This window comes from Fringilla coelebs, assembly GCF_963513975.1.
Source record: "Fringilla coelebs genome assembly, chromosome: 3".
NCBI classification, from domain to species: Eukaryota; Metazoa; Chordata; class Aves; order Passeriformes; family Fringillidae; genus Fringilla; species Fringilla coelebs.
Window position 1 is genome coordinate 37,556,588 of NC_140030.1, and position 13,176 is coordinate 37,569,763.

General features: G+C 34.3%; 1 protein-coding gene across 6 annotated transcripts in view; it reads right to left on the reverse strand.

Annotated features, from left to right (window-relative positions):
* MAP3K7 (mitogen-activated protein kinase kinase kinase 7) overlaps positions 1 to 13,176 on the reverse strand; it is a 46,164-nt gene that overhangs the window by 11,269 nt on the left and 21,719 nt on the right. Inside the window, exons 8-14 of one of the 6 annotated variants that reach the window (XM_084203411.1) lie at positions 12,720 to 12,850; positions 12,203 to 12,284; positions 10,863 to 11,014; positions 10,083 to 10,242; positions 7,713 to 7,751; positions 7,470 to 7,550; positions 1,233 to 1,297 (exon numbers count right to left, since the gene is read on the reverse strand). In XM_084203411.1, coding sequence (XP_084059537.1) covers positions 1,233 to 1,297; positions 7,470 to 7,550; positions 7,713 to 7,751; positions 10,083 to 10,242; positions 10,863 to 11,014; positions 12,203 to 12,284; positions 12,720 to 12,850 — 710 coding nt within the window. Of the gene's footprint in view, positions 1 to 1,232; positions 1,301 to 7,469; positions 7,551 to 7,712; positions 7,752 to 10,082; positions 10,243 to 10,862; positions 11,015 to 12,202; positions 12,285 to 12,719; positions 12,851 to 13,176 lie in introns of all 6 variants that reach the window. The other 5 variants (XM_084203410.1, XM_084203413.1, XM_084203412.1 and 2 more) reach the window with 5 other exon arrangements.

The window sequence follows — 13,176 nt, forward strand, 5'->3', positions numbered from 1 at the left end:
ATTCATTAAAATGAACAGAATGAAAACGTTTAAATGAAAAAGCAATAATTAAATATATTCATACATCAATCAGCACAATTTGGTATAACTGATGTATTATCACTTAATTTTTTCCCTCAAGTCTTGCATAATTTTAATTCTATAATTAAATGAATAGGCTAAATTAATTCCTAAATTTTGCAGATTAATTTCTTTCTAACAAACCTGTCTTCTCTGAAGATATTAAAATACATTATGTAGACTTGTTATTTTCTGGTAGATGTACCCAGTAAATTTACTAATACCTACAGGATTGATGAGGTTTCTGTGGCTATCATACTCCATGGAATTAAAGAAAAATCAAAGGTTATCTTCCTGATAATTACGCCCCCCAAGAATTACCACCCATTTTATATTATTGCAGTAGGCTGTTTAATAAGGAAACCTAATTAACCTGATCAATATGCTAAGCACCAGTATCCCACATTCAAATAATAGTAGGGATCTCAAAATTGCCAATTCACACTAAGGACCAAATAGCCTCTGTGAATTGTTGAAGCCATTAAAAACACAAAATAACCACATATGAATAAAGCATTAGCTATACTTTTCTCATTTAAAACTGAAATGAAACTACGAGCACGTTATGTAGCATACCACTGTCTTTGTTACCATGGCATTTACAATGCCAGACAAATAGAGATGTTATTATAAAATATCTTTTTGAAATAGCATTTTTTTAAACACAACTTTTTGACAATACCCTGCAGTAAATCTTTCACAAGAAACAGAGAATGTCTGCAATTTACTATTCAGGATTCAGAGATTGATAATAAATAACATTTATTATGCTGATGCACATGCTTTTTATTTTCATGCAGAAAGTGAGTCTATATATAACTGGTTTACACAATAAGTAGTAATTACAATTGTTTCCTACATGCAGAAAGATGAAAAGGCTTTCCTGTGTAACATGTGCCCTCAGCCAAATTAAGCAATACACAAAAAAACATGTGTACATAAAAGTGATAAATATTGGATAAGCTATAGAGAAAATGCTTCTCATCTAGAGCTCATTCATAGTTACCCTCATGGAATCTCATTTCAATGAAATACAAACAACATTACAGTCTGCCAAGCTTCCACATCAATTCTATGAAAGCATCAAAGGTGAAGATTTCCAGATCAGTTCCCCAGTACAGATTTGGTACTGACTTTACTGAAAGGCAAAGGAGAGATGAGAAGGACATTACCTGACTGGACTCTGTTCCAGCAACACTAAGATCTTGAATGGATCTGCGCCTCTGCTGTCCGTTTCCTGCTGGGAAAAAAATCAAAACAAAAACAAACCAGTGAAATATATTCAGAACAAAATAAGAAGGGTGCGACTGTTGCAGAGGAGCTTGGAATTTGTATAAATCCACAGAGACAAAGTGAGAGAGGGGGAGAGACAGCTGCAGAATTTTAACTCAAAACATGCTGGCCTGTCAACAAAAAGTATACCCTAATACAATAACCACTCCTACCACATGAATAGCTGCTGCACTCTACTCCACCATCTTCTGTCACATGTATTTGGTCAGGCTTAGTACTTGGGGCAGGAGCTGATGACGACATCTATTTCAAGTGCGTTACGTTATGGGGATTTCTAAAAGCTAAACCACAAAGATAACAGGCTGCCAGCTTTAACCTGTTGCTCTTTGGCTTGCTCAAGGAACACAGCAAGGACTTCTGCCTGTGTGATGCTCCCCTCAAGAAAAGGAAGAAGCGAAAGCGCTTCCTTCTGCTCTCCTGTCTCCTTCAGGGGAATGAAACTATGTCCTGTTCTCACGCTCTGAGAAGTGTGAAAAGGGGACCGTTCAGCTAAATCACATCTCACCATCAACCTACAACGCACAATGCTGTAATCTTTTCCTCTTCTCCTTCCACCTGTTTGCAATTATCCACCAGTGACAGCTACATAAAACAGTTTAAATTTTAGCACTGACAAGCAATCAAAGGCATTTTCAGGAAACAAAATCTCCTTAAAAATAAAAGGAGATTATGCAACAGAATCTCCCTGACTACTTTGATTTTTATTACAGTGATTGTTTATATTATCTCTTGAGAGCAGGTCAGCTGTCCAAAAGGAAACACCAAAATGTCCCGAGTAACAGCTGACAATGCTCAAAATTCTTGCTCTTAGCTCTGCATTACGTAACTCTGCTACTGGAGGGGAGCATCTGAAACATGTACTGCAGCCACGGCAGCCCCTCGCCCAGCAGCCCCACACTCAGCCACCAACACAGCTCATTCAAAGCCCTGCAAAAAGCACCACATTGCTGACCTTTTAGATACTTCTCATTCAGCATAATTCCCACGACTCCAAGCCTATCCTGACACGTGTTTTGAATTGCAACAGTTGCTACAAAAATGTAAGACTGTTTAATATTGACTGATATATTTAATAAGCCTTTAAGGTTTTTAATATATGTATTAAAACGTAGGAACACACTACCACAAAACAGTAATACAAAATGCTTAGTGTCATTTTATCAATTTGTCAGGATGTTTTAAAATTTATTGAAGGTACTATAAGAAACAAGCATATAAGAAAGTCAAGCAGGATTCTAAAACAGGAATATACATTTTGCTCTGACTACAAACTGTTCTGTGGTCTTGGTATTTTGCTTCTGAAATTCAGGGAAAGTATATACTTACCTAAGCAACAACGGCTAAGTTTAATAGTTTCATATGGGGATCTTGTGAATTACAAATCTATGTCAAAATGTCTGAACTTATTCATCTGCAGTGAACTTTTTCTCTATGTAATTGTTTAACAAACAAGATTATACATTTAACAAAATTCTGTGCTGTGGATACTTCATCTGGCTGCCACAGCTCATCTCAATATGCAACATATGTGCAATCCACCCACGACTGATACAAAATTATGTGCACATTTCATTCAACAACATTGTTATAAAATTAGCTCAGCTGAAATAGGCTCGCAAAAATATCTGAAATTCTCATTTCAGATTAGCAACATTTGTGAATTTAAAGAACCCTGTGCATGTGTTGCTGAAATATTAGAACATGGCTGCCAAAATGTTAAAATAATCAGGGTGGGGTGCAAGAAAGAAAAGAAAATGCCTTGCGGGAAGTGAAGGGGTGGGGGGGAAAGAGGGGCCAGAACTACTGTTGTAAAAAATGAACACCTTTAAATGAAATATCTTCAAGTTAGTAGCATGAGGGAAGAGCAAGCTCAACTAGGCAATGCCATTTTAATTAGTATAATACTGCAGACATCTGGCAAATAGCTTCAACAAGGCAGAAACAGACTACGAATCAACAAATACTTATTGCTCCAGATTCAAGACAAATTTCAATTGAAAAATATACTGTACAACACAACAAAAAATATTTCTTTGAAAAGATCATGGGTACTTCTTTATGCTTTCCTCTCCCAGTTTTGATCTTGTTCTCACCTCCATGTCCATTTAAAAATATTTTTTCCTCATTATAAAACTAGCAGATTTGTACATGGACAGAAGTTAATCCACAGTAACTTGATGCACAGTGTCAGGCTTTTGGTGGTTTACAGGATTTTAAGATTAAAAAAAAGCAAATGTCCCAAATATACTTCATGGCCTCAGAACAACCCCTTTCACATAGTGTTGTTTATTTTCTAAAATTAAATTCTAAAGGAACAGGAAACTTCCATCACGTCCTGCTCCACATACTCTAGGCAAAAATAAATTGTACAACTTATTAAGCTTTTGATCACCACCCCCACCCAGCCGCCAAATATCCAGACCAGCTATGACCTCTTATCCCTGCCCTTTAGCAGATACTTGCATCTCCTTTTACACTTTCGTATTTACTCACAGTCCTCTCTCTTCCTTACACACCTACAGGGCTCAAGCCTCTCTCACAGTGCAGGATGATAAGGGACTGCAACACTGCTATAAGACTTCCTGAAGAAGTAAAAACATTGATCTGAATTCCAGAAGAATTAAGTGATCTGGGAAGACAAGGGTCGGATTTCTTTACATTGATTTTAAAAGTAGATAGAAAACCTACAGCATCCATAATTCCTATCCAACTTCTAAAGACCCTCTACACAAAATGTGCCTATCTTGAATAATCATTTATGCAGTGTCAATGCTATAAAAATTGTAACGCTGTGGCACAGTTTCAGATGACAAAATTACAAAGCCAAATGCACACATGCTAAATGCACGAGATGTCTAACATTGCCAGTGAAGAGAAGGCTGTACTTGTAGGTATATTTGCTAGAGGCAGCTTGAATGGTCTCTACCAAAAAAGTATACAAACTAGAATTCAGATTTTTTTGTTTCTTTAAACATAAAGATACTTAAACCTTTTGTACTTATGAGGGTTCTCATTTTTTATATATAAATATGTATATAAAAATAAAGTTGGTGCTTATAACCTGTACTATACATACTGTAAAAGAAAAAAAAAGAACTGATACATCACTAGGCTATCTGGCTACAGGATACCACAACTGCAAACTCATTTGCTAAGTTGTCACACAAAGGAGGAATTTTTTGACCCATCTTTCAGTTTTAAAGTTTTGTAAGCTAGTAACACAAAATAACATCTTAAATGAACAAATAGCTCTCTTCACTCTTATAGCACTTACTTAGAAAGAAGAGCAAATATATTCTAAAAACTTCCCCTTCTGACAATATTTTTTACCTTTAATTGATAAAGTATGTATTTTACGACCTTGGAAGCATAATCAGTTCATGGACGAAATGCAGTTGAGGCAAGGCATTACGAAAACCCCCAATGATAGCAGATGTAGCACTCATACTTCCAAAATAGCCCTGCCCAAAGCAGCTGACTCACGGTAACATGCCTGCCTGGTGCTTCCCCTCTCCGGGCAGCAGCTGCTCTACCATGTGCTCAGCACAACTCCAGGCAGCAGCACAGACTGGCACTTGTGCGGCTCCAAGGACAGGGACGAGCTGCTCGCCCCACCGAGGGATGTGCCCAGGGAAGTCCGGAGGAGCTGGGTCTGTGGCAGAAGTAGCATGGAGCATAACTGGGTGGGATTGAGATGGTGGTGACAGTTTGGGGGGTCTTGGAAGCTTAGGGGTATAGAAAGTGAAAAGTGTGTTCAGAGGCCAGAACTGAGAGCCTTGTGCTGAAAGAGTAAAGAAAGGAAAGAAGTGAGAAATATACAGATGCATATAATTAGTTTACTGGGCAGATGATCATGTTCTGTCTTGTAATGATTAATCTCTTTTTTTTTCTGTCTTTGCGATTATTAGTGGAAAGCTGTTCTGACAACTGGAAAATTTTCAATATAAAGCCCAGATTTATTTGCAGACAACTTACATATTTTTTCTGTAGTGCCAATAGTGCTTTTAGCTTACGTAGTTATCTCTTCCTAGTTCTTAGCAGCAGATTCCTCTATAGAAAATAATTATTCATTCTCAGCTTTCACTTTGTGAGCTAAAAAAAGCCATGCTTTCAGATTTGTTTTTATACTCTCTATACCCCTCATATCCTAGTAACACTTCTTCATATTATTTGAGTGCATGTATGTTTCTTTTATATGGCTGACCAGAACAGTATGTTCAATTCCTGATTCAAACTCAACAAGGGCCAGTAATAGTGTCAGTGCTTCTTTAATTTTCCTAGAAATGCACCTTGAGATTTCACAGTTTTTCACAACTACATTAGATTCGTGGCTCATACTACCTGGAATTAATCTGCATGCATGTGCTATGATCCCATGTCATCTTATTAATAGAAACTGTTGTTAGTGCATGACCCTGGATTTTACCTATTTCTGTTCAGTCACAGCAAAATAGTTGCTTCCAATAAAGCATTAACTCAAACTTATTTCACTTAAATACTTTAGGAATAAATTTTGAGAAAACTCCTTAATATGCTTGCTCCAACCCTACACCTTTTTTTATTTCTACAGGTTTCTATTTCTTTCATATGTATTCCAAATTCTTGAAATGCCCATCCTGTCAAGTTCAATTAAAATAGACCAGGAGAAGAATTTTTAATGACTGCCTCTGCTTAACTAAGAAACCAAAAGACTGGTACAATACAATCTGTTTAGTGAAAACAACATTGTATTTTATTTCACTGACTTCTTCATTATTGTCTAAAAGTTTCAAGGTTTCTCGGAAGCTCCAATGTTGTTATGGGCAGACAGTGTTTAGAGATAAGAGGCACTCATTAGCTTCTTGAGCTTATTTACCAGGCTCTCATCAAGGGTTAACACTGAAACTGGACAGATGTCTTCACTTTCACATTCCTTGCTTTCTCAGGATTTAATTTATTTCAGTGCAGGCTAGGACTGCTTGAAAGTTACAGTGGAAAGCTACTCTAGTAAACTTTTTTGCCAATTTGTTAGCCTCAGTGCCAAAGAGGTTTTCTTTTTTATGGGTGCTATTGCTCTTTGGAATCTACTTTCTCATATTCTGTATTTTTACTGTAACCTTCAATAAAGTTATTTGAAAGAAACATTTGTACAAAATTACCTTTTGCATTCAACTTTTTAATACCTAACAATATCAAGATTTACAAAGAAAATTCCTCAGATGACAGAAATTTAGAATAGGAGGGCCATGGTTTAGTGGATTTTTAGATACTTTCACTCACATTTCCTCATTTTCTGCTCCTGACATATCATTCTGAAGTCACTTGCATACTGTTAATGGTATGCCTATCACAGTTTGGGATTGATTATACTTATTTTTAGGCTTTGAGAAGTATGAAATGAAAGAAAGAAAAATGTCATTCTACTAACTAAAAAAAGACTTGGAATACATGAGAATTATTCATTAAATTCCCAAATGATATTCCCATCCATGGTGCCTGATTATATTAATTTTTTTTCCTATCAAAAGCCTTTCCTAGTAATTTTAGTTGGCATTAACTTAAACACAACAGCAATACCTCATGCACACACACATTTTAGCCCTAGAAAAGTGTACTCAAATATCAGAATTACACAGACTAAGTGTTAATGTTTTAATGACAAATATCACATGGATTTAAAGTTCTGTACATCATTTATCTTAGGTTTTTTCCTACTATGATCTGATTAAAAATGGGAGCCTAAATACAACAAAGATCAGGGCAAAACAATTACCTAGACAGGAATTTTTCAACTTTTCAATTTTTTTTCACTGACATAAATTTTCAAATGAGGTACTGTAATAAGAAGACTGCATATACAGTTTTTCTCTATAAGAAGACTCTGAACATCAAGATCTTAAGGGAAGAAGTCCTTTATCAGTAGAAATACATTTGATTAGAAGAATTGATTGAACAATTTACTGATAAAAGTAAGTTTGTAATACAATATCATGCTCCTCTTTACTGAAGCATTATGAAAAATTTAGTGGGATAATTTCTGGGCCTGTCCTAAAGCAACTGGAGCAAGAAGTATTTTAGCAGTCTGATCATTATTCCGGCATCTTAACCAATTGACCCGTTCACCTGGTCTGCGATACCTGGTATGATGATCTCAGGGACATCCAGAATGTTGCCAAATGAAGCAGTTTTACGATGGCCTCGTTTAGGCTTGGAATAGGCTGAAAAAATACACATATACAATACACATGCAAAACACTAAAATGGCAAGAGCAAAATTATTAAATTCCTAATACTGCATTTTTCATATATTTGGTTAAACTAGAGTTCATGCAAAAATGTGTCATGCAGAATAAACTGCATTGCCTTCCACTCATGCTTACACATAGTAAAGCAACTGTTAAAAAGCAAAAAATGCAGAACTAGCCATCATTACAACACAGTGTAATTAGTTATAGTTAGCAACACAAAAGTCAAACACAGAAAGCAGCATGGCAACACAGAAGGGAAAACCAAATGTAATTATCCAAACAGAAAACAAATTAAATTATTTCAATTCACCTATACATCCAGAAAAAAAAATGATTGCCTGAATTTAACATTTTCTCTTTAGTGTTAGATACAAATTATTTTATTAAAGTCTAATAGCTAGGTACTTCTGCTCCTTTAAATCACTTCCTTTCAAAACAAATCTCATCTATCTCTGAAAAATTATTTACTTTTACTACATTTGACAATCATTCCTGCCAGTTACTCTTTTGCCCCACCAGTGAATATTTTTTGTTTTGAAAACTGGATATAACTACCAGCTTTTTAATTTCTAAATAATGTTCAAGAAGCATTATACACCTTGAAATAAAATCTAATCATACTTTTTTTTTTATTTTACCGCTTCTGTAGTTTAAGATAAATAGTTCCTATTTAGAGAAAAATCTGAATGCATCTCCCAAAAGTAGAACATTGTAGCATACTCATCTCAGTAAGTAATGGTGATGTGCATTACATGATTTACTCTTACAATTAATCTAGAGGACGATGGAACCAGATTAAATAATTTTCAACTTGATTTAACAACAGCCCAATTCTCACCCAGCCATGCAATTTTTTTTCAGGCTCACAGCATATTATTTCTGTCACACAGTTAACAAGATTAAAAAAAGAAACCAATACAGAGCTGTTTCACCTCTTTTTGAAAAAGTTATGGTCAGATGTGCTTGACCTCATTTCTCACAGTCCACTACTGCATGAAGTAATTTCCCAAAAATTATCCAAAAAACCCCGAACCAAAAATAGTATGTTCAATATGTACTTTTATTTCAAGGAAAAGAAACCCTACAGTCATAATAAAAACCACCAAAAAGCCCTTAGATTATTCTGAATAGTAATTATTATTTCAGAGCAATGTACTTAAGAAGACAAACTAGGAAAATCAAAAACTTGCACAAAGGAGGGGCAGGCTATTTCTGATAATGTCAAAAAGTTACATTAAGAATGTCAGTGACCAAAGTGAGTCCTGACATGTTTTAAAATAAAACCAGCACAGTGTTATTACCAGGTAAGTACACAGCTGCCTTCTGTGTTAAGAAACCTTTATAGATATTCAGGGTGAGATGTGCTACACAGTCATCCAGTCAAAGACTGACAATACAAAAGACAGATCTTGGAATAAGGTTTTAAAATAAAAACATTAAAGTAAAAAAAAAATAGGGCAAGATAAATATTATTTCAGTACCTCAGTATTTAATAAAACAAGATCCTGGAGTAATCATAACACAATGAAGAACAAAAATGAAACAGCCATGGTGTACAAGAAAGCCCGAATTTGGATGTGTAATTTCTTATTAATTGCAGCTACTCGACTAATTTTAATATTGGTATAAAAATACTCAAACAGCTAAATAACCCTAAACTAACCAAAGTAATTTTGCTTAATTATTTAAATCTGTACTTATATACCATAACACAAAAAGCTTTCACATATGGAACTTAAAACCTGAAATTTACATATATTAACAAACAGTGTCTTTGATGAAGAAAAGAGACAAGAAAGTGTTTGCCAAGTGTACACATTTTTATTAATTCACTCTTCTGTGATGAATCAAGATTGCTTTCACCATAAAATTATGTATTTATACTTACACATAAATTCTAATTCTCTCAAAGATTTAAGGTTTAGAAATGACAGTTTATATCTGAAGGAAACCTGGCAAAACACCTGCAGCTTTTTTTTAACAAAAGACAATGCTTTCTTAACCTGGTGAATAAAGTCTAATTACGTTTCTCATTTTGAAATCTGTCACAGTGGATTTTTAACTTATTTGAGAACATGAACTTCAAACCTACCTCTTAATTTCAAAAGTATTATAGAGACAACCCTCAAGAAAATATTATTAGATAAATAATTATGCTAGCAGAGATGTAATAACACTACTTCAGATAAAAAGGAGAAAATTGTGCATTTGGAATAGGACTGATATTTAGAAGACTCATATGCTTTTTTTAAAAAGGTAAGAATCTAATTCAATAAAATCTCTAAAACCTTTAACATACTCAATTAAAAAACCCAGTCTTGCTGAGTGTGTAACCATAAATAAAGGCATTTTCCTCCCCCAATTAATAAAGGACAATCAGGACTACAGGAATATGGCTACTATTGTCAACTTTCTGTAAGACTATGCATGTTTTACATTTTCCTTCCTGCTATATTTCTTTCCAGTTCTTTAGTTTACTCCCCAAACATCATTAAATTTTACCTGTGATGGAAGCTATTCTTGCTTCTATTTCAGACATGTCAGCGCTCATCCTTTTGGCTTCTCCGGCAACAAGGGCTGATGGTGGTCGTGCGCGAACATCTGACAAGCTCTCAACGCTGCTCCCACGAGATGGGGGCAAACTCAAACGGCCAGGGTCACCCTGTTTAACAGTCACACTTTGTGAAAACAAAATTCTGCACAAGCCCCTCCATATTATACACCAGTATGTTTCTGCAATATGCATTTTCAAAGAGACAAGATTTAAAATTCACAACACAATAAATGGCAATAATTTAACTATTTTTGGTATATACAAATGAAATATCTGCAGCTTTGAAAATAATCTAATTTCACACAGATTAAAAAATCAGCAGAATTAGGCTAATATTGTCATAAGAGAATCTTTGTATTTTTGCATTCTACTTGAATTCTACTTCAAAATTCACCTAAAATATTAAATCCCTTCATGTCATACTACTATTTTGGTTATAAGTTAAGGCACCAATTTTCAAACATACTTTTTTAATCTAATAAATCCCTTTAAATTCATCTCCAATGTATTTAAAGGGATTTATTAGATTAAAATTAGAGCCTTCCAGTTTACCTTTTTGGTACCATAAAACATTTTTCAGTCCCTTTTCTTCTATATTCTTCTATAACTAACTGGATCCAATTTTGCACTATTCTGAATGAGGACACATGTTTCAGAGCAGACACAACACTTATGTCTACCCATGTCTATTTTGATACTATGGTTCAAAATTGCACACATTGGCTTACCGGCTGCTTGGCTGTATTTTTGATTTGCTGTGCCAATTTTGATTCTAAACGTTTAATAGTGTCATTGGTAGAAGCTCCTTGGAAGTCACTTGGCTCCATGTTAGCATCACTCTTGTTACTTGTGTTTGTAGAAGTGATGTCCATGAATGAACCTAGAAACCAGTAACAAGGAAAAGCATTTGAGAATGTCCACTAAAAATACTGATGTGCATCTCTTCACAACAAAGCTCTCAGATGTCTAACTTGCCTTTAAAGCAACACTTTTGAAAACTTTTAATGAAAGACAAGTAGCAAGACTGCTGCAGATCAATTAGTGTAAGAGGCACGAGAAGCGAAAAAAGAATATGTACCTAAATACTATGATAACATTCTGAAGCCAATCTTTACCTCTCTTTGAAATTTTTAGGGTAGCTGTTATATTAACAACACAACAGCAACCTCATTCACAATTAATGACAAACACCATCATTAACCACAGAGCAGCACAAATACCTGAAAAATATCAGTCAATATCTATTCATAGTTTGAAGGGATAGATTCACTTAAAATCATGTGCTGAGAGGTGGGGAAAAACTACTAAAGTTAGTGAAATGCTAAAGCTGCGAAGATTTTTTTAATATAAAGATCACTAAACTGCAAAGTAGTCAGTGAAGCTTTATCCAAAATAGCAGCAATTTCTTTGGTAATAGAAAATAATTCAATCAAGCAGAGGAAGCTGAAGACATGTAAAATGAAAACTACTTAAGTGGAAAAAAATGTACTCTAAACAATGAGAAATGCAATGATTTTTTTATTATTATTATTAAAAGGATTTCTTTGAGGGAAAAACTACCTGAAAGTCTAGCCCACATTTTGTTACATCCACCAAAATTTCTAGCGATTTTTCTTGCACTTCTTTTAAATTACTGTATTTACTGCAACTTATCATAAAACAAATGCAAGTTTAAATTGTGGAGATTGCAACTTAAATCAGATGCAGCTTCCAAGAATAGTGAAACATTTTAAATTGACAACTCCTAAACATTACATATGAGTAAAAGAGTGTCAATTGCTAGCAACATTCATGGGGAAAAAATGGAGACATTAAACCTGGGCATTTGGAGACAGATTTTATTATAAGCTTTTTCTTCATTACAAGCACACTTCAGCAAAACCATTTGACTGAGAACACTAAATATGACATGGTATGAGGTATTAACAAAATAAATGGGGTCTGCTGATGCTTAAGATTTTGGAAGTATTTTCCATTTTGAGCTCAAAATCAATGTAAGAAAGTGCTTTATAATCTATCTGCATCATTTCATGTTGCTGTTTTTTTTCTCTAACTTATTCAAATGTACCTGTGCTAGTGGCAGAGTTGCTTTGGCCTTCATCTGAATACTGGCAAGGATATTGCAGAGGTTCATCAGCTCCTGGAAAGTACTGTGAAAAAACAGTAATTATTTAATAAAAAAGTAATTAAAATTGTTTTAAAACTATTTAAATAGTACCTCATGACTTATAAGTGTAAATTATATACTACATTTATAATAATTTATTCAGAAGATAAATGAATGCAATTATTTTTAATAATGTAATACATTAGATACACCTATGACTTTGTTTATTTTCTCAAATCTATTATGAGTTATTATACCCCTTCAAAGAGGGAATATATATATATATATATATATATATATATATATACACACACACATACATACATGTGACAAATTATTTCCGTTCAATAACTAGATACCTTTAGTCAAAACAGGCAAGCCCACCTTTGGAGTGGACTGAAAGGCATACCTATTGTACATGAATTTTCCAGATTAATAGTTTAAGGAATGTTTAAAATACTTAAATAAATTTTTATACCCGCATCAAGTGTGTCATTATTTTAACAATTTCCTCCATGGACGGCCGTTGTGAGGGATCCTTGGACCAACAACGGGTCATTAAACTCTCAATTGGTTTAGGTAGATTTTTGATCAGTGGTGGCCGAGTACCTGCAATTGAAATTAGAAAACACTTTTAAACTTTCTAAACAGACTCTAAAATAACTGAATGTGTCTGATCTCTCTCCAGTATTTTGCTAAATAAACAAAGGAAAATGCAGAATTAAATGTAATCTGGATGAACTGGCTTGTACTTAATTTTCTCTCTCACAAACAAAAACTGACAAGAAAAGTTCCTTTGCAGTACACAGCAGAAAAAAATTAAACTTTTCCTTCAGTACAGGTTTGAATACATTTACTGACTGACCAAATGCAGCATATTACAAAGGGTAATGAAATGTTACTTCTTCTGAAAAATAAAGTTCTAGGCCAAACTA